The 27,481-nt window shown below is 48.0% G+C and overlaps 1 protein-coding gene across 1 annotated transcript in view; it reads left to right on the forward strand.

The window, feature by feature from the left end:
- The window catches only part of LOC147104530 (uncharacterized), a 190,816-nt gene that overhangs the window by 126,195 nt on the left and 37,140 nt on the right, over nucleotides 1-27,481 (forward strand). The window contains exon 5 of the mRNA XM_085961913.1: nucleotides 26,407-26,547. Within this exon, the coding sequence (XP_085818039.1) occupies nucleotides 26,407-26,547 (141 nt within the window). The remainder of the gene's footprint in view (nucleotides 1-26,406; nucleotides 26,548-27,481) is intronic.

Here is a 27,481-nt window from a genome sequence, read left to right on the forward strand (position 1 = left end):
TTGTAGAAAACTAAAAACAAAGATAAGCAAAATATCTATGACCTTTTGCACTGGAAGTTAGAAATCAAAATGGCACGGCGCCCTCTACAGGGCATCTGGGACCTATGTGAACAGAGCAAGCAACTGTGTATCTCCCTAACCAATCAGATTGACGTATTGTTAATAAACAGCATCGAGTCTGAACCAGGAAGTGTCAGTTAGAATAGTGAATTCAATGTCAAATCAGGTACAGAAAGTGAAATAAAGAGAGGGGAAGAAAGATTGGCTTAAGAGAAAGAAAAAAGAGACAAATAAAAAGTAACAAAAAGTAATTTAATTTTTTTTAAATCTCCAACAACGATTAAAATCTGAAAGAATGAGACTCCACACTTGTACAAGTTAATTTTCAGTGCCAGAGGTTGTTTGGCAGTAATTAAGACTTATCGCACCGTTAAAAAGGATACTTAGACTGAAATTGACAAGCCCTAACTTCCTGTGGCGAGTTTAGTCTGTATTTACGACGTCAGTACAGGAACTTCACATCATTCAATACCTTTGAATGAGGAGCCAGATGGCGAGATGCCATTTTCCCGCAGCTTATGGAGGAGTGGCACATCTCGGACAGCAACTTCCAGACTTCCGCCATTAACTGCGCGTCTGTCCTCGCCTGAAGTTGCTGTCCGATTTGAGAGTAAATAACGGTGAGCGTTGAAAGCCTCGCCGTTATTTTTACGGTAAATTCTGGCTCATTATCTTGTCACTAACAGGGAACATGTCACAGCTATGCTTCCCCCGCAGAACTGTGCCGATTATTTATGTTAGTAGTGACAAAAACAGTGCAAGTAAAATTTTGCCCTGAACCTTCTGTGCATTGGTTGAATTTCTTTATTAGAAGACATTCACCCCAGTTCAGCTTCAGGAACTAGTTATCGGAAGATGACTCTTCAATTTTTTTGCAAAATATGCAGTTCAGTATCACAAGAATGCAAAACCTTCTTTGCATTAGACTGTTTTTGTAGCACCCTCTAAATCTGGGTTGAGAATATTGTAATTTCTGATATCTAATATGATCTGATTGTCCATTTTAATTGAACTCGCTGTTTTCATTGGAGTCCGTAATGCTGAATTCTGTTGGCTCGCGGGGGATGTTAATTTTCTCTTTTACTCCCTCTTTAGCACACTTACAGGATCATGCAAGTTTACTTTCTGTTTTGTTGGAGGCCAGATGCATCACAACTAACTAAGCAGCCAATCAAACCTCATCTGTAATTTTACTTGCACTGTTTCTGTCAATACTAACATAAATAATCGGCACAGTTCTGTAGGAGAGGCATAGCTGTTCTCTGTTAGTGACAAGATCATGGGCCAGAATTTACCGTAAAAATAACACTTGTTAACTGTCATGAATAACATGTAAACTTTGTTAGTAACACAGATCGTGTCAATCCAGTAGTGGAGTGTGTGAATGTTGCTGAAGGGATTAAACTGACCGTGAAATGTCCACTTCACTGGCGAGAACCTTTAGATTATTGTGGATGGTGTAAGGGAATGATGGCATGGCCCCTATGGGTCAACGGGGCAACTCAGTAATAAACAGAAGGCCCAGCAGGCATTGGATGCCATCGAGTGTTGAGCGAGCACAGTATCCCTCACCCACCGCACTTGGAAGGATTTACGAAGGAAGGGGCCGATTTGAAGCAAAGCGACCGAGTAAGCAATGGACTTGAGTATCAGTCATATTGCAGTGCTTTTCTTCGGGAGCCTGACTGTTAATTTGCTGTGACTAGCTAGGCAAGAAGGTTGCAGCAAGTAGTTTCACAAAAGCAAATTTATCCAGTAATGTACTGTAAGTTGAACACAAAAGAGAGGTCATGATATTTTATAGGTTCGAGAGCAAGCTAGACAAGGGGGACATGCAAAGTTGCAGCTGAGAAAGATTGATGACTATCTATAAAGAACTGATGATGTAAATATATTCACACTGAGCTTCAGCTGGCAAGGTGCTTAACACTTTATTCCGCTACAGGGAGCAAAATATACCTCTGTGCACAGCCTTCCATTCTTCCTTGAAAGTTTCCTTTCCTACAACACATACTGTTCTTTGTTAAAGGGAACTACCATCATCAGAAGCACTTGGTGGCAGCAAATAAAACCTTTCCCTCATGTGACGGAAACGTGCGTCACAGAAGGGACATTTCTGTATTACTTTTTTTTCATCTGACCTTAGATAGACTAATGTGAATTAAAGATTGATTTTGGATTAGCTACGTTTTTAAAAGCTTTTCTTTTTCACTGGGTTAGAAGAGCAGCCAAGTGCACTAAACTCTTTTAATTCAGACGCACTTCAGTAAGAGTCATCTGTCCTAGATGGTTTCCTCATTTCTGTTGCTGCCTACATTCAGAAATTAATTGCGTCAGAAGATTACTTTTTGTCTGGGTAAGTCCCTTTTGAGTTGTTAAATTTATGAGTTTGCAGACTGGGGGAAAGTAGAAAAATCCATTATCTCTAATTTGACGTTCCAAGGGACATCTTGAAAGGAAGACAGTTAGGGCTGGATTAGCCTGCCCTAAAAACTCATCAGTCCTAAACCCATCCCTAATTAACGGCGCTACATAATTGGCAGTACGAACACCAGTAAAGTATCGCTGAGGCGGATAGTGCACCGAGGAGATCATTTTGTTTGCTGTAATTGAAGGTTGATGTTATTTTGTTTATCTGTCAATCTGTTTAGTATTTTGGAAGTTCTGTCCAGACATTTTTTGGTATTTTTATTCAGCTCTACCAACAATAGTTTTGAACTGAGAATGAGGAGTTCCCAATGTGAATCCGTTTATTCCTGTGCTATGAAGAGGGGGAGGAGGAGATGGAAGAGGCTAGATTGGAGGCTCTTGGAGTGAGACATCAAAGAAGACATTTGTTTCCTACATGTAGATACCTGCTCACCAAGGTTTACGAACCAAAAAGGTCTTACTTTTCTGAACGTCAGTGTTTGAGAAGGCTGCACTTCCTCCTGTAGGCTATTGGGGAGATACGTCAACTGCTGGCTGAAGATCTGCACTTCCTCCTGGCGAAAAGCAGTCTGTACCAATCAAAGGCACCACTACCTAGAATTTCTTTGCCACTGGGTCCTTATAGGCAACATCTGGTGACCTTTACTACATTAGTTAGGCAGCAGACCATCACTGCATCAAGAAGTTTACTGATACTCTATTCAAGAGGGCCGCACAATTCATATCCTTCCCAATGGAGCCACAGAAACAAAGAGAGAGAGCTATCCAGTTCTACGAACTGGCAGGGCTCCCACAGGTGCAATTGATGGAATGCATGTGACACTCAAAACCCCATATGACAACGGCCTCATTTTTCATAGAATCATAGAATGGTTACAGCACGGAAGGAGGCCATTCGGCCCGTCGAGCCCGTGCCAGCTCTCTGCAAGAGCACTTCAGCTAGTCCCACTCCCCCGCCCTTTCCCCGTAGCCCTGCAACTTTCTTTCCTTCAGGTACTTATCCAATTCCCTTTTGAAAGCCACGATTGAATCTGCCTCCACCACCCTTTCAGGCAGTGCATTCAAGATCCTCACCACTCGCTGCGTAAAAAAGTTTTTTCTTATGTCGCATTTGGTTCTTTTGCCAATTACCTTAAATCTATGTCCTCTGGTTCTCAACCCTTCTGTTAATGGGAACAGTTTCTCTCTACTCTGTCCAGACCCCTCATGATTTTGAACACCTCTATCAAATCTCCTCTCAATCTTCTCTGCTCTAAGAAGAACAACCCCAGCTTCTTCAGTCTATCCACGTAACTGAAGTCCCTTATCCCTGGAATCATTCTCATAAATTTTTTCTGCACCCTCTCTAAGGCCTTCACATCCTTCCTAAAGTGCGGTGCCCAGAATTGGACACAATACTCCAGTTGAGGCTAAATCAGTGTTTTATAAAGGTTCATCATAATTTCCACACTTTTGTACTCTATACCTCTATTCATGAAGCCCAGGATTCCATAAGCTTTTGTAACTGCTTCCTCAACCTGCCCTGCCACCTTCAACAATTTTTGCACATATACCCCTTGGTCTCTCTGTTCCTGCACCCCCTTTAGGATTGCACCCTTCAGTTTCTATTTCCTCTCCACATTCTTTCTACCAAAATATATCACTTCTCATCTTTCTGCGTTAAACTTCATCTGCCACGTGTCTGCCCATTTCACCAGCCTGTCTATGTCTTTTTGAAGTCTATCACTATCCTCCTCACTGTTCACTATACTTCCAAGTTTTGTGTCATCTGCAAATTTTGAAATTGTGCCCTGTACACCCATAGCCAAGTAATTAATATATATCAAGAAAAGCTATGGTCCTGGAACTGACCCCTGAGGAACACCGCAGTATACCTTCCTCCAGTCTGAAAAACAACCGTTCACCACTACTCTCTGTTTCCTGTCACTTAGCCAATTTTGTATCCATGCTGCCACTGTCCCTTTTACTCCATGGGCTTCAACTTTGCTGGCAAGCCTATTATGTGGCACTTTGTCGAATGCCTTTTGGAAATCCATGTACATCACGTATACCGCATTGCCCTCATCAACCATCTCTGTTACCTCATCAAAAAACTCAATCAAGTTGGTTAAACACGATTTGCCTTTAACAAATCCATGCTGGCTTTCCTTAATTAATCCACACTTGTTACTGTTTGTGACTGTTAATTTTGTCCCTGATTATTGTTTCTAAAAGTTTCCCCACTACCGAGGTTAAACTGACTGGCCTGTAGTTGCTGGGTTTATCTTTACACCCTTTTTTGAACAGGGGTGTAACATTTGCAATTCTCCAGTCCTCTGGCACCACCCCTGTATCCAAGGAGGATTGGAAGATTATGGCTGGTACCTCCATGATTTCTTCCTTCAATTCCCTCAGTGTCCTCGGATGCATCCCATCCGGTCCTGGTGGTTTATCTACTTTAAATACAGCCAGCCTTTCTAGTACCTCCTCTTTATCAATTTTTATCCCATCCAATATCTCCTCTACCTCCTCCTTCACTATGTCTATGGCAGCACCTTCTTCCTTGGTGAAGACAGATGCAAAGTATTCATTTAGCACCTCAGCCATGCCCTCTGCCTCCATGCGTAGGTCTCCTTTTTGGACCCTAATTGGCCCCACCCCTCCTCTTACTACCCGTTTACTATTTATATGCCTATAGAAGACTTTTTGATTCCCTTTTATGTTAGCTGCTATTTTATAGATGAAAAGGAAAGGACTTGCATTTATGTAGCGCCTTTCACAACCTCAACACCCCAAAGTATTTCACAGCCAATGAAGTACTTTTTTCTTGTTTTACACTGTTGTAATGTAGGGAAATACAGCAGCTTACTTGACATCCCACAAACAGCAGTAAGATAAATGACCAATTAAACTATTTTAGTGATGTTGGTTGAGAGATAAATATTAGCCAGGACACTGAGAGAACTCCCCCTGCTCTTCTTCAGAATAGTGCCATGGGATCTTTTACATCCACCTGAGAGGGCAGGACTGGGCCTCGGTTTAACGTCTCATCTGAAAGACAGCTCCTCCCACAGTGCAGCACTCCCTCAGTACTGCACTAAAGGGTTAGCTTGGATTAAGTGCTCAAGACCTGGAGTGAAGCTTGAACTCACAACCTTCTGACTCAGAGGCGAGAGTGCTGCCACAGAGCAAAGGCTGACTCCTCCTTTATGAACAGGAAAGGCTTTCATTCCATTGATCTGCAGCTAGTGCGCACTGCTAATCACCTTACCCTGCAAGTGCATGTCAGGAAGCTGTCATGACTCTTTCATCATGCGACACTCTACCATACCAGCCCTCATGGCTCTTGAGTTATGTATAAGGATGTTTGATTTGTGACCATGGCTTATGACATTAGAAAGGCTTCTGCAGACACAGAGAGACAACGGATAAAGTGAGATCCGTGCAGGCATTCTAAAGTCTCATTTCAGATGTCTGAGTAAATCTGGTGAGGCTCTGCCATACAAATCAATGAAAGACTCCACAATCATTGAAGCTTACTGTGTACTACATAATATCACAGTGACGAAAGGCTTGCTGTTTTTGGAAGCTGAAGGAGATGACTATGAAGATCAGTGGGGATGGGGGAAGGAAAGACCCCGCCCCATCCCTACAGGAGGGTTAACAAGGGAGAACGTGGATCAGGACAGCCAGAGAAAGCAGGACGCATCTTATAGAATCATAGAATCTTACAGCACAAAAGGGATCATTGGCCCACTGTGCCTGTGCCGGCTCTTTGTAAGAGCTGTCCAATTAGCCCTACTGCCCTGCTCTTTCCCCATAGCCCTGCTAATGTTCCTTTTCAAGTATTTATCCAATTCCCTTTTGAAAGTTACTATTGAGTTTGCTTCCACCACCCTTATAGTGCTGCAGCAGTAAACATAATCACTGTGGCACTGTAAATGTTGCATAAATTGGTTTATAATATAAATGTATTATCTCGTCCTTTCCAATTGCCACCTCAGATCACACTGTTGTATATATTTGTTTCACAACACGTTATTTTATTCAGCTATATATCTGTCTAATTGTAATAGATGTAATTTGTTCACAGTGTGTTTCCCCCTCCATGTCTTTCAAATACAGTTTGATAAAATAAAGTCACTTAACATCAGCCTGTTCTCCTCTTCCCCCTCCCCCACACCCATACAAATTCCCTCACTGTTAAATACCTCTGCCTATTTCCTTCAGAAGACAGAAGCTGACATTTCCCCTGCCGTCATCCAACTCCCAAACGTTTGCAAGCATACACGGAACTCAGAACTCTGTGGTCAAAGCTTGTTTTTTTTTACAGATCATCATTCATATGGAAATCCATTTACCCAATTTCTTAACACTGTTAACACCAAAAGGAAGCCCATGCAGATTCTCTATTGTAACCTCGGTCTATCTGAGAATATACCGTCCATTTGTCTGTATCTTGTATATGGAGAGCAAACACTGACCAGGGGCATATCACCGTGCTGCCTCATGTGGATCACAGAAGACAAGCTTAGCAGCTGTCAATGGGGGCTAACAGTGATAATGATTGGGGGAGGGGGGACTTCCAACAGGAAAATTGCATAAAGATAAACTGAACTGCAATTTAACTTTAAAAAAATTATAGACTTGTGAGCATGTTCACAGCTGCACTTCACTCCCTATGCTTGGGATATGGTTCATATCATAAACTGTGAGGTCAAAGCTCCAAAGGATTTCAGTCATCCAAACCCGCATAGCGGACTGGATTTTACTTACCGAGACGAGTTGGGGGCGGGACTGCTGCCTTCCGGGTTCTGGTCCCGCCCCCAGCGATGTCCGATGCACAAATACCATTTTACCCTGATTGGCCTTGTTAAGCCCGCCCTGTGGGCTTGCTGGCCAATTAAGGGGAAGCCGGTGTCAGATGATGTCAGTTGATGATGCTTAATCTGCCGGTTTTCTTAAAGGGACATGAACCATAAATTTTTGACAGATTATTTGATAGTGACAGCATTGAGATGCTGTCAAACACTGACAATCACTGTAAAAGGTGAGCCCTTGCTCCCAGGCTCTCCAATGACTCTCCTTTGGACGAAACAGATGACAGCTGCAGCTGAGGGTACAGAAGCAATCTGTCGCTTCTCCCATTGAGGTGAGGCCACACAAACACTTCAAACCTTGTCACCTACAGAAAAATCTAAACACATTAAAAATGACTTTCCCAACAATTCCTTACCTCTGATACTCACCAGTGTCCCATTGCATCCTTCACACCACTTCTGCAGCTGTCATCTGTACACCAACAGTACATCAGACCCAGAGCACACCTCACTTACCCTAGTGTGGTTCCCTGACCACGGGAAGCCCACAGCAGAAGTCTAAAAATGGGAAAAAGCCTCTTAACTGCCTGTTAACTACCTGTTAACAGGCAGTTAAGTGGCTATAATCCTCTTCCCGCCTCTAGGAGTTGGGTCCTTGCGCAAATCGGGGACCCAACTCCCGGGAAGATTGGTTGGAGGCGGGTTGGGAGCGGGTTCGGGACCCGCTCCCATTCTTTTTGACTTTCCCAGCAGTACCACCTCCAAACTCGCCTCCTCGGGGCTGGTAAAATCCAGCCCAAGCATGTTTAAAAAGAGAAACAGTTAAATATCTCATTCTTAGCTTATCTCACTGATCATTTGTTATCTCAGCCACTCATCCTATCTCTCAGTCACCCTTGGGCCCCTTTTAATCTTAGGTAACCACTTCCACTCTTGGGTAGCTCCCTGATGTCTCAGGCAAGCCCTGCCCCCTTTCTCTCCTATTCGTAGCAGTTCCTTTAGTCCTTCAAGCAGTCTTTCTAGTCTCCCTCATTTTCTTAGACAATCCCCTTGGTCCCTCTCATCTTATCATGCAGTTCCGTAGCCTCTTATGTCCTATCGTGCAGTCCCACAGTTTCTCTGAATCTCTTGGGCAGTTTCTCCCTATATTTCACTAGACCATTGTCTTCACGTATTTAAGAAGATTGAACACATTTTGGAATGACGTTTCATTTTGAGAGGCTACCTAACCTTACAACACATGAGCTGTGAAGGTGGAATTGAAGATGGCGGCTGTCCAGTTGCACTGAAGAATGTCTCCAGGTGGATGTTGCAGGAGTGCAAGTGCTGTAGCCGGGGCTGCAGACTGGGGCGTGCCACACTCGTTCTTCACTGGCTAGCTTTATTGCTGTACTTGGGTAAAGCTGCCAGTTGAAGAGCTGTTGTGGGCGGCCATTTTATCACTGATGACATGTGGAAAGGATGAAATAAACCGTGTCACGTGGAGAGAAGCTCCGGCACACCATGTTTACTGTGGACAAACAGATTGAAGGGGGAGTTTGATCAGCAGGTCCTTGTTTAAAGAGAAACCTTGCCAAATGAAGAGGCTGCCTTACCATTAGAACCCCTTTGACGTAAGAAAACTACTAGGCACTTGGTCTAAGCATTAAACAAAGCTTTAATCAACTGTTTTACAACATGGAGGTCTGGTTGTGTCCTTCACTAGTTCCTGTTAAGAATGTCTTGCGCAAGCTGGGCCTGTGCCCGAGTATTTATACTCTCTCTGGACAGCGCCACCCGTAGGCCGCTCAGTATTATTTCATAAGTCTTTCTTTCATGAATGACTGATTTACATCAACCATTCCAAAAGATTATCTTTATTGAAGCTATAGGTTGGAGGGCATCCCAATACGTATGCATCCTGTGATTAACGGAAGGTGCCTTAGTAGAGTGCTCCTTTTTATATTGCAAAACAAAGTGGAAGGCCAAGGCCCATTGTGTAGGACACCCAGTCTGCAAAAGGATCCTGGGGGGTCCCCAAAGTTGTCATATTTCTGTCCATCTGATTCATATTTCAATATTTTTCCATATTTGTTTATTTATTAGCATGTTATTTCTGTTCCTGCACAGTAATAATAAAAGTTTTCTGCAGTGCTAACACTGTTTCCCTTTGGGTGGCCGGTGCTGTGCTTTGGATAATGTTGTAGGAGTCGCTGGAAATAAACAGACTGCGAGACTTTCATAGCAGCAAAGAAAAACGCGTGTTAGCTTTATTCACTCTCCGCATGGACTGAGGGACTCGGCCTCATCGCAGGGCTATGACGTCATCACACAATCGATGACTCTTAAAGGGACCCTGCCCCGATAACCCAACCAAGTTCCGTACATAACGTGGAGCGATAATAACATTGGCTATACATAGTGAATTGTGTTACTGTCCCTATGTGGTCTCCGCCACATACGTCCCCCCAGAATTCACTAGAACTGACAATGTCAATCGTTGAGGAGCCCGGATCACACGGCCGAAACGGCTCCTTAAGTCCGGGGCGGGGACCAGGGGGGTCGCAGGAGGGTCCCCGGGCACTCGGTGGTGGACTGAGGGTGCAGGAGCCGGAGGTCGGCCCCGCCGCGGGGGCTGAGCCAACCCAACGGGTCGGTCCAGATCCAGGTGGGCCGGCTTAAGACGGTCCACGGAAATGTAGTCCGGCTTACTGCCAACATCCACCACGAAGGCCTTGTCCCCGGCATCCAGGACGCGGAATGGTCCATCGTAGGGTGGGTGAACAGGTCCCCGGTGGGCGTCGTGGCGGATGAAAACGTACTCCGCCGCACGAAGGTCGGGCGGAACGTGGGACTGAGGGAGACTGTGCTGTGACGTGGGCACCGGCGCGAAAACCTTGGCGTTGTCCAGGAGGGCAGACCGCTGACGGGCTGCGGACCAAGGGTCCGTGGCGTTGGGGACGAAATCCCCAGGAACCCGCAGCGGCTGCCCGTAGACGAGCTCGGCGGACGAGGACTGGAGGTCCTCCTTAGGGGCGGTCCTGAGTCCCAGCATGACCCACGGGAGTCTGTCGATCCAACTGTCGTCCCGGAGGCTGGCCCGGAGCGCGGCCTTCATGGAGCGATGAAACCGTTCGCACAGCCCGTTAGCCTGAGGGTGGTAAGCTGTGGTGCGGTGGAGTCTCAACCCAAGGCCTTGGGCGACAGCGTTCCAGAGCTCCGACGTGAACTGGGGCCCCCGGTCGGAGGAGACATCAGATGGGGCGCCGAACCGGGAGGGATGATATATTAGCAGGTTCCTCTAATGAGGCCATATGGGTGGAGCTTAAAAACAAAAAGGGGGCAAGCACTTTGCTGGGAGTGTACTATAGGCCTCCAAACAGTCAGGGGGAGATAGAGGAACAGATATGTAGGCAAATCTCAGAGAAATGTGCAAATAATAGGGTAATAATAATGGGGGATTTCAACTTCCCCAATATTAACTGGGATAGTCAGAGTGTGAAAGGCTCAGAGGGTGTAGAATTCTTAAAGTGCATCCAGGAGAGCTTTTTGAGCCAGCATGTAGAAAGTCCTACAAGAGAGGGGGCGGTACTGGACCTAATTCTAGGGAATGTGGCTGGCCAAGTGGAAAAAGTGCTAGTAGGTGAGCACTTTGGTGACAGTGGCCATAATATGGTAAGATTTAAGGTGGTCATGGAAAAGGACATGGATGGGCCGGAAATAAAGGTTCTAAATTGGGGGAAGGCCGATTTTAATAGGATAAGGCAGGATCTGGCCAAAATGGACTGGGATCAGCTACTTGTAGGAAAATCCGCATCGGAGCAATGGGAGGCTTTCAGAAGGGAGATTGAGATCATACAATGGCAACATGTTCCCGTAAAGGTCAAGGGTGGTTCCAAAAACCACAGAGAACCTTGGATGTCAGGGGATATACGAGAATGGATTAGGAAAAAAAGGAGGGCTTTTGGCAGATACAAAAGGCTAAAGACGGAGGAAGCCCTAGAGGAGTACAAAAAGTGCAGGGGGATACTTAAAAAAGAAATTAGATCAAGGAGGGGCCATGAAATAACACTGACGAGCAAAATAAAGGAAAATCCTAAGATGTTTTATAAGTATATTAAGGGTAAGAGGATAACTAGGGAAAAAATAGGGCCCATTAGGGACAAAAGTGGCAATCTGTGTGTGGAGCCGGAAGATGTAGGAGGGGTTCTAAATGAATTTTTTGCATCTGTTTTCACTATGGAGAAGGACGATGTAGACATAGAAATAGGGCGGGGGGACTGTGATATGCTCGAACATATTAACATCGAGAGGGAGGAGGTATTGGCGGTTTTAGCTGGCCTAAAAATGGATAAATCCCCAGGCCCGGATGAAATGTATCCCAGGCTGCTGTGTGAGGCAAAGGAAGAGATTGCGGGGGCTCTAACACATATATTCAGGACCTCTCTGGCCACAGGGGATGTGCCAGAGAACTGGAGAACCGCTAATGTAGTACCATTATTCAAGAAGGGAAGTAGGGAAAAACCGGGGAACTACAGGCCAGTGAGCCTAACATCAGTGGTAGGAAAATTATTGGAAAAAATTCTGAGGGACAAAATTTGTCTCCACTTGGAGAGGCAAGGATTAATCAGGGATAGTCAACATGGCTTTGTCAAGGGAAGATCATGTCTCACTAATTTGATTGAATTTTTTGAGGGGGTGACTAGGTGTGTGGATGAGGGTAACGCAGTGGATGTGGTATACATGGATTTCAGTAAGGCCTTCTATAAAGTCCCGCACAGGAGACTGGTCAAGAAGGTAAGCGCCCATGGAATCCAGGGTGCCTTGGCACATTGGATACAAAACTGGCTTAGTGGCAGAAGGCAGAGGGTGATGGTCGAAGGTTGTTTTTGTGACTGGAAGCCTGTGGCCAGTGGGGTACCACAGGGATCGGTGCTGGGTCCCTTGCTGTTTGTGGTCTACATTAATGACTTGGATATGAATGTAAAAGGTATGATCAGTAAGTTCGTGGATGATACAAAAATTGGTAGGGTGGTAAATAGCGAGGAGGGTAGCCTCAGTCTGCAGGACGATATAGATGGGTTGGTCAGATGGGCGGAACAGTGGCAAATGGAATTTAACCCGGAAAAGTGCGAGGTGATGCACTTTGGGGGGACTAACAAGGCAAGGGAATACACAATGAATGGTAAGACCCTAGGCAAGACGGAGGGTCAGAGGGATCTGGGTGTGCAAGTACACAGATCCCTGAAGGCGGCGGAACAGGTGGATAAGGTGGTAAAAAAGGCATATGGGATACTTGCCTTCATTAGCCGAGGCATTGAATATAAGAGCAAGGAGGTTATGATGGAGCTGTATAAAACACTGGTTAGGCCACAGCTGGAATACTGTGTGCAGTTCTGGTCGCCACACTACAGGAAGGATGTGATCGCGTTGGAGAGGGTGCAGAGGAGGTTCACCAGGATGTTACCAGGGCTGGAGCGCTTCAGCTATGAAGAGAGACTGGGCAGATTGGGTTTATTTTCCTTGGAGCAGAGGAGGCTGAGGGGGGACATGATTGAGGTGTACAAAATTATGAGGGGCATAGATAGGATGGATGCTGAGGAGCTTTTTCCCTTAGTAGAGGGGTCAATAACTAGGGGGCATAGATTCAAGGTAAAGGGCGGGAGGTTTAGAGGGGATTTGAGAAAGAACTTTTTCACCCAGAGGGTGGTTGGAGTCTGGAACTCACTGCCTGAAAGGGTTGTGGAGGCAGGAACCCTCACAACATTTAAGAAGCATTTGGATGAGCACTTGAAATGCCACAGCATACAAGGCTACGGACCAAATGCTGGAATATGGGATTAGATTAGACAGGGCTTGATGGCCGGCGCGGACACGATGGGCCGAAGGGCCTCTATCCGTGCTGTATAACTCTATGACTCTATGACTCTAACCCAAGTGTTGATGAACGCCTGAGCCACATCGGCGGCCGTTGTTGACGACAGCGGGACGGCTTCCGGCCATCGGGTGGTTCTGTCGACCATCGTGAGGAGGTGGGTAAACCCGCTGGAGGGCAGCAGGGGCCCCACCAGGTCCACGTTAACATGGTCGAACCGCCTCTCGGGCACCGCGAAAGGCGCCAACGGGGCCTTAGTATGGCGATGCACTTTCGAGCGCTGGCATACCACGCAGATATTGGCCCAGTCACGAACGTCCTTCTTGAGCCCGTGCCAGACGAACATAGCCGCCACCAGCTTCTGTGACGGCTTCCTGCCCGGGTGGGAAAGGCTATGGATGCCGTCGAAATCCTGCCGTCTCCACCCGTCGGGCACGACGGGGTGTGGCTGCCCAGCGGAGACGTCGCACAGGAGCGTGGTGCCGGCATCGTCAAACGCGATGTCTGCTAGTTGAAGGCCCGTGACAGCCGTCCTGTAGGCCTGGACGTCCGGGTCGGAGGCCTGGTCGGCCGCCATGCGGGTGTAGTCGATGCCGAGGTGTACGGCGTTGGTGACAGCCCGGGAGAGACAGTCGGCGACAGGGTTGTTTTTCCCAGCCACAGGCTGGATGTCCGTCGTGAACTCGGAGACGAAGGAAAGCTGGCGCTGCTGACGGGCCGACCACGGCTCGGAAACTTTGGCCATGGCGAAGGTCAACGGCTTGTGGTCCACGAACGCCGTGAACGGGCGGGCCTCCAGCAGGAAACGGAAGTGTCGGACGGCGAGGTAGAGGCCGAGAAGCTCGCGATCGAAGGTGCTGTACTTCCGCTCATTGCGGTGGAGCTGCCGGCTGAAGAAGGCAAGCGGCTGCCAGGTGCCGTTGACCCACTGTTCGTGGACGACGCCGACAGCATAGTCCGAAGCGTCAGTGGTGAGAGCGATCGGCGCATCGGGCAATGGATGCGCCAGCATGGTCGCGTTAGCCAGGGCCCTTTTCGTGTCCGTGAAAGAATTGGCCATCTCCTCGGACCAGTCGACGGCGAGCTTGGCGGGCTTGCCTTTGAGGGCCTCATAAAGGGGCCGCATAAGCTGGGCTGCCCGGGGAATGAAGCGATGATAAAAGTTCACCATGCCCAAAAACTCCTGCAGGGCCTTCACGGTGAGGGGTCGCGGATAATCCTTCACGGCCTCCACTTTCGACGGCAGTGGCACCGCCCCGTCCTTCGTGATGCGGTGCCTGAGAAAGTCGATTGAGGACAGCCCGAACTGGCACTTGGCCGGATTGACGATTAGGCTGTGCTGGCTGAGGCGTTTGAAGAGAGTCCGGAGGTGGGACACATGCTCCGTCCTGGAGGCGCTGGAAATGAGAATGTCGTCCAGGTAGACGAACAGGAATGGCAGGTCCCGTAACACGGTGTCCATTAGGCGTTGAAAAGCCTGAGCGGCGTTTTTGAGACCGAATGGCATGCGGAGGAATTTGAACAGCCCGAACGGGGTGATCACCGCGGTTTTCGGGACATCCTGCGGCCAAATGGGGACCTGGTGGTAACCCCGAAAGAGGTCCACTTTAGAGAAAACAACTTTCCCGGCCAGGCAGGCGGAAAAGCCCTGGATGTGTGGAATCGGGTAGCGGTCGGGGATCGTAGCGTCGTTGAGGCGCCGGTAATCGCCGCACGGGCGCCAACCGCCGCCTGGTTTTGGTGTGATGTGGAGGGGCGAGGCCCACGGACTGTTCGACCGGCGAATGATGCCGAGGCGCTCCATCGTGTCGAACTCGGCTTTAGCGATGGCAAGTTTCCCCGGGTCGAGGCGCCGAGCGCGGGCGTAGACAGGCGGACCGGTGGTCGGGATGTGATGTTCTACCCCGTGCTTGGTGGCGGCGGACAAGAAAGTGGGCTTCGTGAGGTTCGGGAACCCGGCGAGGAGGCGGGATAACCCGTCGGAGGCCGAGAGTGCGCTGGACAACTTTGTCGTGCCGGAACCACTGAGCGAACACAGGAGCGAACTGAAAGTCTCAGCGTTGACGAGACATCGGTTCTTGACGTCCACCAAAAGGCCATTGGCGCAGAGGAAGTCAGCGCCGAGAAGGGGGTGGACACTTTCGCTGTAACAAAGTCCCAAGCGAAACGCTGCCCGCCAAAACACAGCGCCACGCTCCGTTTCCCGAAAATACGGAAGGAACTGCCGTTGGCGGCTTCAAGGGCGGGGCCATGGTTCCCCCCCTGTATGTCTACGGTTGACGCGGGCAGGATGCTCACCTGGGCACCCGTGTCGCAGAGGAAATGACGTCCAGAGTCAGTGTCCGTAATGAATAACAGACTACCTGAACGGCCGACAGCCATGGTAGCTAATGAGTGGGCCTTCGTGTTTCCCGACGCGGTAAAGCTGCACGGGGGCCAGCACTTCTTAGCGTTGGGGCCGAACTGCGCGTGGTAGAAGCACATGCTGGGGTGCTGCCGCCGTTGGGCTGTGGCGGTGGGGGCAGGGCCCCGCATGGCCGCGCAGTACTGTTGCCCGGCGGAGAAAAATTTGTCGGCCTCCTTGGACAGGGCACGGAAATCACTAATATGAGAGTTGGCTAAAGCCGACCTTACCTGCCCTGGCAGCTGTTGTAGGAACAGTTCTCTGAAGAGGAAACGCGGCTTCTGCTTGCCCAGGAGGGTTAACATGTGGTCCATCAGTTCTGAGGGCTTGGAGTCGCCAAGCCCAGATAGAGAGAGAAGCTGGCGTGCGCGCTCGGGTTCAGTTAGTCGAAAAGTCTCTAGGAGGTGCGTTCTCAGCGTCGCAAATTTGTGGTGCTCCGGGGGGTTCTCGAGCAGGCTCACGACTCTGGCCGCGGTGGAGCTGCCGAGAGCAGAGACGACATAATAATACTTCGTGTCGTCTGCGGTGATGTCCCGGAGTGCAAACTGAGCCTCAGCCTGGGCGAACCAAGCGGCAGCCTGTCGTTCCCAAAACTCCGGTAATTTGAGAGAAACGGCGTTCGTCGCCATCTCGGATAAAGTCTTTGGAAACGTCCAAAAGAGAAACGGGGTCACCAATGTAGGAGTCGCTGGAAATAAACAGACTGCGAGACTTTCATAGCAGCAAAGAAAAACACGTGTTAGCTTTATTCACTCTCCGCATGGACTGAGGGACTCGGCCTCGTCGCAGGGCTATGACGTCATCACACAATCGATGACTCTTAAAGGGACCATGCCACGTTCCGTACATAACGTGGAGCGATAACAACATTGGCTATACATAGTGAATTGTGTTACTGTCTCTATGTGGTCTCCGCCACATAGTCAACATTTGTAGAGTGTTTTCCACACGGAACACTTTAAAAAATACTGGTTTAAAAGAGAGAAGGCAAAATAAATCAGAAAATAGGGATTAGGCGAGGCCAGGCTTGGCTTTTAAAAGTCTGAAGATTGTAGGAGAAAGTAAATACTGAGGGAGGTTTGGAGTTGCACAGTTGGAAATCCTGGGATAGAATGAGTTAGTAGCAGGAGATTATTGAAGGCCATATACTTGTAGAGTACTTGTAAATGATCAAAGATAGTATTCTTACAAAGTACCATGAGTTATCGAAGGCTGTATTCTTGTAGAGTATCCATGAGTGGTAGAAGGGGTTGTGCTTTTATTCTGACAGACCAACAGAGGGACAGCAATACAACAATGGAAGCGTGTTAGGAGAGTCGAGGGAAGTAGAGAGAAAGAGAGACTTTCAGATGTAGGGATAGTGACAAAAAAATGGACTTTCACGTGCCTCCTCTGGAGTAAGATTGCAAATTGTGCGTCACATATGCCTAATTTCAGATGGTATATTCTGATTACTCAAGTTCAATAGGAACTGGATTGAGTCTGGCCAACCATTGAACCTTTCCAGCCAATTGAGAGAGGAAGAGAATATACTGCTGTTGCTTTCTATCCTGTTCAGTGATTTGACAATGGCATGGACTGGCCAATGTTCCATGGGGGCCATGCTGTTCCATTGGCCAATGTTCCACGGGGGCCATGCTGTTTCATTGGCCAGTGTTCCACGGGGGCCATGCTGTTCCATTGGCCAATGCTCCACGGGGGCCATGCTGTTTCATTAGCCAATGTTCCACAGGGGCCATGCTGTTCCATTGGCCAGTGTTCCACGGGGGCCATGCTGTTCCATTGGCCAATGTTCCACGGGTGCCATGCTGTTCCATTGGCCAATGTTTCACGGGGGCCATGCTGTTCCATTGGCCAATGTTCCACAGGGACCATGCTGTTTCATTGGCCAGTGTTCCACGGGGGCCATGCTGTTCCATTGGCCAATGTTCCAGAGGGGCCATGCTGTTCCATTGGCCAATGTTCCAGAGGGGCCATGCTGTTCCATTGGCCAATGTTCCACAGGGGCCATGCTGTTCCATTGGCCAGTGTTCCACAGGGGCCATGCTGTTCCATTGGCCAGTGTTCCACGGGGGCCATGCTGTTCCATTGGCCAATGCTCCATGGGGGCCATGCTGTTCCATTGGCCAATGTTCCACAGGGGCCATGCTGTTCCATTGGCCAATGTTCCACAGGGGCCATGCTGTTCCATTGGCCAATGTTCCACAGGGGCCATGCTGTTCCATTGGCCAGTGTTCCACGGGGGCCATGCTGTTCCATTGGCCAATGCTTCATGAGGGCCATGCTGTTCCATTGGCCAATGTTCCAGAGGGGCCATGCTGTTCCATTGGCCAATGTTCCACAGGGGCCATGCTGTTCCATTGGCCAATGTTCCACAGGGGCCATGCTGTTCCATTGGCCAATGTTCCACAGGGGCCATGCTGTTCCATTGGCCAATGTTCCACAGGGGCCATGCTGTTCCATTGGCCAATGTTCCACAGGGGCCATGCTGTTCCATTGGCCAGTGTTCCACGGGGGCCATGCTGTTCCATTGGCCAATGCTTCATGAGGGCCATGCTGTTCCATTGGCCAATGTTCCAGAGGGGCCATGCTGTTCCATTGGCCAATGTTCCACGGGGGCCATGCTGTTCCATTGGCCAATGTTCCAGAGGGGCCATGCTGTTCCATTGGCCAATGTTCCACAGGGGCCATGCTGTTCCATTGGCCAATGTTCCACAGGGGCCATGCTGTTCCATTGGCCAATGTTCCACAGGGGCCATGCTGTTCCATTGGCCAATGTTCCACGGGAGCCCTGCTGTTCCATTGGCCAATGTTCCACATGTTTTTTGTCCCATCTGTCGGGGCAAGATTCAAAACTAGGTAACAGAGTGATGAAAGGAACATGTGTCACCCAGTTCATCAATAAATATATTAAATACTTTCCTTTCTGAGGCTGACCATAACCGACTTGTAGCTTTGTAACTTGCCAGTTATCCAGCCAGCCTCATGGAAATACTTGTCACAACAGTATAGAGTAGATGGGGGGAAACTGTTTCCACTGGCAGGAGAGTTGGTAACCAAAGGATGCATATTTAAGATCATTGGCAAAAGAACCAGGGGGGAGATGCAACATTTTTTTACAAGTTGTTTACTTGAAAAGGAAAAGTTTTCAGGGCTATGGGGAAAGAGCAGGGGAGTGGGACTAATTGGCTAGCTCTTTCAAAGAGTCAGTACAGGCACAATAGGCTGAATAACCTCCATCTGTGCTGTATGATTCTAACATTGACTAGGACAGTGTTTATCTGAACAGTTCAGGAAACGCCACTGTGTGGATTTATGAATATGGATAATCGCGTATTAACACCAATATTATGCAGCATTAAACTATGTTATTAAATTCCCACCAAAACTGACAATCACGCTGAAATAACTGTACACACAAGGCATGCCAGTTTGTCTACAGGTTATTTAAGATAGGTGATGTTGGATAAACAGCATACATTTCCCACATTACAACAGTGACTCCACTTCAAAAAGTACTTCATTAGCTGCAAAGCGCTTTGAGATGTCCGGTGGTCGTGAAAGGCGCTATGTAAATGCAAGTCTTTTTTTTTACAACTATATTCCATTTATATCATGTTGTAGTATTTTTTAATGTATTTATCTGTACTCAAATTGGCAGGATGTGATTAGTGATCTGTACTGGGGCCTCAGCTTTTTGCTATATTTATAAATGACTTAGATGGAGGAATCGAGAGTTGTATATCTAATTTTACTGACAACACCAAGTTAGGTGGCACAGTAAATAATGTAGATGGGAGCAGAAAGCTGCAAATGGACATTGATCGATTAAGTGAAGTGAGCAAAACTGTGTCAGATGGAGTTTAATGTGGGAAAGTGTGAGTTCATCCACTTTGGACCTAAGAAAGACAGATCAGAGTATTTTCTAAATGGTGAGAAGCTGGAAACTGTGGAGGAGCCGAGAGATTGAGGGGCCCAAGTACAGAAATCACTAAAAGCGAGTGGGCGGGTACAAAAACTAATTAAAAAGGCTAATGGAATGTTGGCTTTTATCTCAGAAGGGCTAGAATATTAAAGGAGATGATTAGGATCATTAAAGGAGTTGATAGGGTTAATGCAGAGACACTATTTCCCCTGGTGGGGGAGTCCAGAACAAGGGGGTATGAGCTCAAAATTAGAGCCAGGCCGTTCAGGGGTGATGTCAGGAAGCACTTCTTCACACAAAGGGTAGTGGAAATCTAGAACACTCTTCCCCCATAAAACTGTTGAGGCTAGGTCAATTGAAAATGTCAAAACTGAGATTGATAGATTTATCTATCGGAGCGGACTGTTCCCTTCGCGATACCCTAGTCCTCTCCTCAATCACCCCCCTCCCCTTCCCACGGCACCTTCCCGTGTAAGCGCAGGAGATGCAACACCTGCCCTTTTACCTCTTCCTTTCCCACCATCCAGGGCCCCAAACACCCCTTCCAGGTGAAACAGCGATTTACTTGTACTTCTTGCAATTTTGTATACTGTATTCGCTGCTCACGATGCGGTCTCCTCTACACTGGGGAGACCGTACGCAGATTGGGTGACCGTTTTGCAGAACACCTCCATTCAGTCCGTAAGCGTGAGCTTCCGGTCGCCTGTCACTTTAATTCTCCGCTTCACTCCCACCCTGATCTCTCCGTCCTCGGCCCTCTTGCACTGTTCCAATGAAGCTCGAGGAACAGCACCTCATCTTTCGATTAGGCACTTTACAGCCTTCTGGACTCAACACAGAGTTCAACAATTTCAGATCATAGCCACTGCTCCCATTTTTTTGGACGGCAGCTGTTGATGATTTTGCTGTTCCCATCTTTTGTTTCTTTACTTGTCCCATTATCATCTCCTTTTGCCTTGCACCATCATCCCTTTTGTCATTTAATCTCTCCTGCCTTCCACCCTATCACAGACCTCCCCTTTTGTTCTTTCCTCCACTCCCCCTTTCCCTGCCTCTGTAATTGCTTGAAACCTGTTACATCTCTAAATGTTTCCAGTTCAGATGAAAGGTCATCAACCTGAAACATTGACTCTGTTTCTCTCTCCGCCTGACTTACTGAGTATTTGCAGCATTTTCTGTTTCTATTTCAGATTTCCAGCATCCGCAGTATTTTGCTTTTGTGTTGATAGATTTATATTAGGTAAGGGTATTAAGGGTTACAGAACCAAGGCGGTGGATGGAGTTAAGATATAGATCAGCCATGATTTAATTGAATGGCGGAACAGGTTTGAGGGGCTAAATGGCCTACTGCTGTTCCTACGTTCCTATCTTTAAGACATTACAGATAGATTGTTATATTTTGCTGTAGTTGCCCATGGCCTGGTCTCTGCCACTCCCTGTCCTCAGCACAGAACGACTGTGATGTTACTGGCTGTACTCAATTACACTGGCTTAACCTGGACTGAATCTGTCAAAGGAACCATCTTGTGTAATGGCCTTTGTTCTGCTGTTAAGTTAAAAATAAACCTGATTGATGAAATGGGAGGTTATTTTACTGTAGTCTTCCTGCAACCAGCTGAAGCACATCCCTCCAGATCGGATTGTTTTACAGTTTGAGGATTTCTTTAATAGTATCCTGGGGCCGAACACCAGCTGTGGCTGGTCAAACTGGCCCCACCAAGCTTCTGCCAGTGCTTCTCTAAACTGGCTTCGAGGAGCATGTGAGAGCTGCTGCCGATGACTGTCTGCGGTCTGCCTGTTCCGTGAACAGGCGCCAGGACATCACTGAGTGCCTTAAGTGATATAAATGCAGATTAAATTGGATAGGAGCAGGAGTAGGCCATTCGGCCCCTCATTACATGAACCATCCAAACCCCAAATAGATTTCAGTCCATTGCACACTCCCATTACCCTATACATGACCCATCTGAATGCCCCAATAGGTATTATTCTATATATAAACCATCTGAATCCCAAGTAGGTTACAGCCTGCAAGTCACAGAATCACAGAATCACAGAATCCTCACAGTGCAGATAGAGGCCATTTCGGCCCATCGAGCCTGCACCGACACATATCCCACCCTATCCCCGTAACCCCACGTATTTAATCCCCTAACACTAAGGGTCAATTTATCATAGCCAAATCAACCCAAATCAACCTAACCTGCACATCTTTGGACTGTGGGAGGAAACCGGAGCACCCGGAGGAAACCCACGCAGACACAGGGAGAATGTGCAAACTCCACACAGACAGTCGCCCGAGGCCAGATTTGAACCCGGGTCCCTGGCGCTGTGAGGCAACAGTGCTAACCACTATGCCACCATGCCTCCCTGCCAGGTGTCTATTGTATTCTAGGTATAAATGTCTGACCCCCCCTTGATTATTCCAATCTGTAGCTCATGTCAGGGTATCTATTATTATATCATATTATATATGATTTATATTTCTCCAAACATGTATGAGATGTTTAGTTTAAAAACTAAAGTTTTAAAACAAGGGTCAAAGGGGGAGAAATTCGGTTGCTTTGCGCCTCCTGTTAGTGCCCTAAGAAGGCGCTAATGGGGCGCAAAGCAACTAGCGCCCGGGCATGGCGCTGCCAACGCCCCCCCCCGCGAAATTCAGTGGGAGGTTACCTGCGGCGGTAACCGTTAGCGCCCCGTGGCGCTGTGCCGCCAGCGATGTCATCATCACCGTGCGCAGCGCCCCGCTCGCGCCCCGGCCACGATCTTCGGTAGCGCCCCCTGACTTAGCGCCGGACGCTATGTCTGATGGGGTCAGGGGGGCCTACCTGCGGCCGGGGCGGCGCTAGTTAAAGGTGAGGTGCCGGGCGGCCATTTTTGTTGCTGGCCACCTGCCAGCACCTGCCTCCGTTGCCGTCCATGGCCTCCTGACCAGCCCCCGCCCGCCCCCACCGCGGAATGCCGGCTGCGCTCCATGAGCCCGGCACTTCTCTTGAGTGCCGGGCTCTTTTGCCGGCACTCCGATCCCGGCGGGCCCAGCTGGGCCGCGGGTCGCGCTGTGCAAGGCCCCTCCTCTTTAAGAAGGGGAGGAAGGCCTGCAATACCGCGGCACGTAGCGCCGCAATATTCCCTCGCAGTGCCCCAAGAGGGAGGCGGGGCGCTTCCAGTAGCACCCCAGTTCCCTCTTGGGGAGCTACCGATGAATTTCGGCTTTGAGGGTGCTAATTTTTTCCGGGCGCTAAAAGTAGCGCCCCGGCGAAGTTAGCACCCCAAAGGGGCCGCGACTCAATTTTCCCCCCAAGTTCTCTTAACTGCATTTCCTTTCTCTGAGAGTTTCAAAAGTTTTTTCTTAAAAAAATACCTTTATCTGGGTCAGTTTCCCCCTTTAATTTTTATAATAAATTCCCCAGTTACCACTACAAGCTCCTCCTGTCCTCTGATCCTGGTCTCCTGTGCGTCTCCCCTCTGTTCATTCCACCACTGGCGGCAGAGCTTTCAGCCACCTCGCCCTACATGCTGTACTTTGCTACACCTCTCTGCTTTTACCGGCTTCCTCACAGCCTAACATTATGACTATGCATTTGGTCACCTGTCCTAACTCCCCTTCTACTGCTCAATGTCCATTTCTTCTCTACGAAACACCTTGGGATGTTTTCTACATTAACATTATATAAATTGTTGTTGTACTTCTGTTCCCCTTTCTTCATCCCCTGTCCTAATGCCTGTAGCCGAGAGGCCAGATGTGTGGGCTATTCCTTGGCTGCCACCAGTTCCCCAGTAGCTGGTCGCCAGGAGTCACTACAGAATAGTCACTTGTTACTCTCTGTCTAGTTTTTCTCCCCTCACTGGGAACCTTTTGCTCAGCACCTGTAATCCCCCAACTTGATGTGATTCAGATCAGGAGCTGAGCTGAACTGTCCTGTTCCTGGCTCCACGGCACTGAATGTAACACTGGAGCTCTTTACGCAGTTTCCACTTTAAGAAACAAAGTCCGAGCCGAGCTAATCACAATGAGCAATGTAGCAGGACCCAGAGATCAGTGGAGCTAAAAATAGTCCAATGTAAATTCTCCAGTGTCCAGGGGATCCCGTCTTTTAAAGCTAAATACAGGAAACTTCGCGATATCCGGCACCGACGGGACCGAGCTGCTGCCGATCTATCAAAACTTCCGGATAGACCAGCGCTAATGTTGAAGGATACGGAGGTTTTCATCTCCGTATCTGACAACAAACACTGTTGCTTAGCAACAGCTTGTAAACACTCGGCCCGTACCTTGGAAGCGTCTCTGAAGCTGTTGCTAAGCTACAGAGACGCATTCCAGAGCCTGACTGTTAAAAAAAAAATGCTAGGAGAAGAAAAAAAACCTAACCAAAACGGCTGCTGATTTCTGCCGTTAGATCGAGGTTTCTGGACATACAACCTCCAGATAAACCAAAGTTTCGTGTATACGCCTACATAGAATGACATCAAATTTACAGCACAGAAATAGAGCATTCGGCCCAACTGGTCTATGCCGGTGTTTATGCTCCACGTGAGCCTCCTCCCACCTTTCTTCTTCTCACCCTGTCAGCATATCCTTCTATTCTTTTCTCCCTCGTGTATTTATGTAGCTTCCCCTTAAATGCATCTGTGCTATTTGCCTCAGCTACTCCTTGCGGCAGCGAGTTCCATGTTCTTACCACTCTGTGGTAAGAGGTTTCTCCTCAATTCTTTATTGGAATTATTAGTGACTATCTTATATTTATGATCCTTCATTTTGTTACCCCACAAGTGGAAACACTTTCTCTACATCTACCCTATCGAACCCCTTCATAATTTTAAAGGCCTTCTATTAGGTCACTCCTCAGTCTTCTCTTTTCTGGAGAAAAGAGCCTCTGGCTGTTCAGTCTTTCCCGATAGTTCTAACCTCTCATGTCTGGTATCTACCTTGTAAATCTTTTTTGCACCTTTTCCAGTGTCTCTATATCATTTTTGTAATATGGGGACCACAACTGTGCACAGTACTCCACAGGTGTAGTCTAACTAAGGTTAGATAGAATTACATAGAATTAGCTGTAATTAGCACAGAAATAGGCCATTCGGCCCAACTGGTCTGTGCTGGGGTTTATGCTCCACACGAGCCTCCTTCCACCCTACTTCATCGAACCCCACCAACATATCCTTCTATTCCTTTCTCCCTCATGTATTTATCGAGCTTCCCTTTAAATGCATCTATGTGAGTCGCCTCAACGACTCCCTGTGGTGGCGAGTACCACATTCTAACCACTCTCTGGGTAAAGAGGTTTCTCCTAAATTCCTCACTGGATTTACTGGTGACTACCTTACAAGCACTCTACTCGGAGCTCTGACATGGCAAGAGAGCTCAGGTGGGCAGAGGAAACGCTTCAAGGACACCCTCAAAGCCTCCTTGAAAAAGTGTAACATCCCCACCGACACCTGGGAATCCCTGGCCCAAGACCGCACAAAGTGGAGGAGAAGCATCCAGGAAGGCGCTGAACACCTCGAGTCTCTTCGCCGGGAGGGAGCGGAGGCCCAGCGTAAGGAGCGCACGTCAACCCAAGCACCCCACCCACCCACCCCTTCAACCACCGTCTGCCCCACCTGTCACAGAGACTGTAGGTCCCGCATTGGACTCATCAGTCACCTAAAAATTCATTTTTAATGTGGAAGCAAGTCATCCTCGGTTCCGAGGGACTGCCTAAGAAGAAGATAGCCCCTAGTTTTGGACTCCCCAGAAGTGGGAACATCTTTTCTACATCTACCCTATCAAACCCCTTCATAATTTTAAAGACCTCTATTAGGTCACCCCTCACCACTATTAGGTTCTATATAAGTTTAACATAACTTCTCTGCTTTTCGATTCTGTACCTCTACAAGGCAGCTTAATCGGTTCTGATTGCACTCTGACCCTGTTCGCAAGGTCTCTGTACAGGGACAGAGAAAGCTGGCGGCTTTTCTGATGAGATACAAAGCCGAGCTTGTCAGTGCTAGTGTCACAAAATAAATGCACCCACTATAGAACCGCCTCTGGTAATTCTATTTTAGGATAAATTCTCCCAGCTTAGGCTGGGAACTTTGTTGAAGAGGGAACTTATTTTGAGGGAGCGACTGTACGGACTGGCTTTGTCGCAGAATGAATTGCAGGCTGCTGTGGGGTATATTACGAGCATACGAGAAACAATATGAGTATTGCGTGCCGTTCAGTGTCTCGTCGCTGGTGTTGTATTGCTTTCTTTGTAATGACATTGTCACCTTTATTACTTCAGAATTGCCTGTGCCTCCCGTCGCTTTCTGTTTTGGAGCTGCAGCAGCTTGAGGACATCTCCTGGCAAACCATGGGCTAGTGCTGCTGCTCCAAGTCGCTGCTACCAAAAATGCTGTAAACGTGAATCGTGCTAATAACAGCAGGAAACAACAATACAAATGTTTTCCAGATTGAGTGTGTGCATCCTCCTACCCTGGGAAATCGCATGTATTTTGTTTTTAATTCATTCTCGGGCTGTGGGCGTCGTTGGCAAGGTCAGCATTCATTGCCAATCCCTAGTTGCCACTTCAGAGGGCAGTTAAGAGTCAACCACATTGGTGTGGGTCTGGAGTCACGTATAGGCCAGACCGGGTAAGGACGGCAGGTTTCCTTCCCTAAAGGACATTAGTGAACCAGTTGTTTTTATTAACGACAATCTAACTGCTTCATGATCACTTTTACTGATAATCAGCTTTTTATTTTCAGATTTTTAAAAACTGAATTCAAATTCTCAACCTGCCATGGTGGGATATGAACTCACTGGATTCTCTGGATTAATAGTCCAGGCCAATTATATACAGTTGGTGGATAAAAACCATGAAAGAACACAGCCATCCAATTGCAGTTTGCTTGCTGCTACCTTGCTTGTGGTAAGCTGTGACTTAGCGTGTTCTCCATTCGAATTGACAGGAGTGTCCAAGTATCTCGCCACCAAGATCTCCAGCTCCAAACAGAAGAAGTTCAGCCTAGTGATGTTCATCGACACTCCGGGACTGGTGGATGGAGACATGAAGTACCCCTTCGATGTGAATAAAGTGTTTGTTTGGCTGGGTAAGGTTCTAGTCTGGTTTCGTCTGGAGAAGTCAGATAATAGTAACAAGGCAGCAATTCAGTTTGGGGGAGGAGGAGGGGGGAATGATTCAATGGATTATGGTTGCTCTGGACCAGGCAATAGCCAGCCACCTCGATGCTGGTAAGTAGACAGGCTTATGCTAGGCCCTGCTAGACCATGTTGAGAGTCTGTGGTCAGGCATATGATCAACATGACCCAATGACCTTCTCCTTGCTGCCTGAAGTGCTCACTGATGAGTGTTTGTCTTGAGGTCCTGAGCTCAGATTATCTTCTTGCTTAACCTCAGTTATATTTTTCCAAGGGCAGAGTTTCAGTTTGAAGGTTTCCAACAAGTAACAGCCTTGTTTTTTTAGTGGGGGATGTGGGCAGGTCGAGGAGAGCGGTCATGTGATGAAACCTCCCGGAATATGCCCAGCCAGAGTTGGCAACCCTAGAACACAGCCAGGCAATATAGAGTATTGAAGTGGGACAGTGTGGTTTGTTTGTAGGAATTGCCTCTAATTCCTATCTAAGAACTGAGTTCGACTCAGGCGTTCAAACAAACGAGTTTTAATGCAAAACTAACGAGTTTAAACAGTTTGTACAGGAGAACCACGAAAACAGGTCTTTGCTGGTCGGAGGCTCCACGAGGACTGCCAGGGCGGTCCCGTGGATGGCGTCATGACGCTTTTCCCGCGCTTGGGTGGTCACGTGATTAGCGGCATGACGTCATCGCGTTTACCCGCGCTTTGCCGCAGTCTTAAAGGGACCGCGCCCCGTGCATGCAAACAGTATGTACAAACACAGAAATCACTAACAGACTGGTACAGGCTTAGGTTGGAGTCAAACCTCGTTAAAGGGAATTATGTACAGTTGCTCAAAGTCCCTCAGTGGCTCTGCCACATGTTAATGTTTACTACAGAGAGGTGATGT

Source organism: Somniosus microcephalus, chromosome 19 (genome assembly GCF_052327205.1).
Source record: "Somniosus microcephalus isolate GS21.2 chromosome 19, FLI_Smic_1.0, whole genome shotgun sequence".
NCBI lineage: Eukaryota > Metazoa > Chordata > Chondrichthyes > Squaliformes > Somniosidae > Somniosus > Somniosus microcephalus.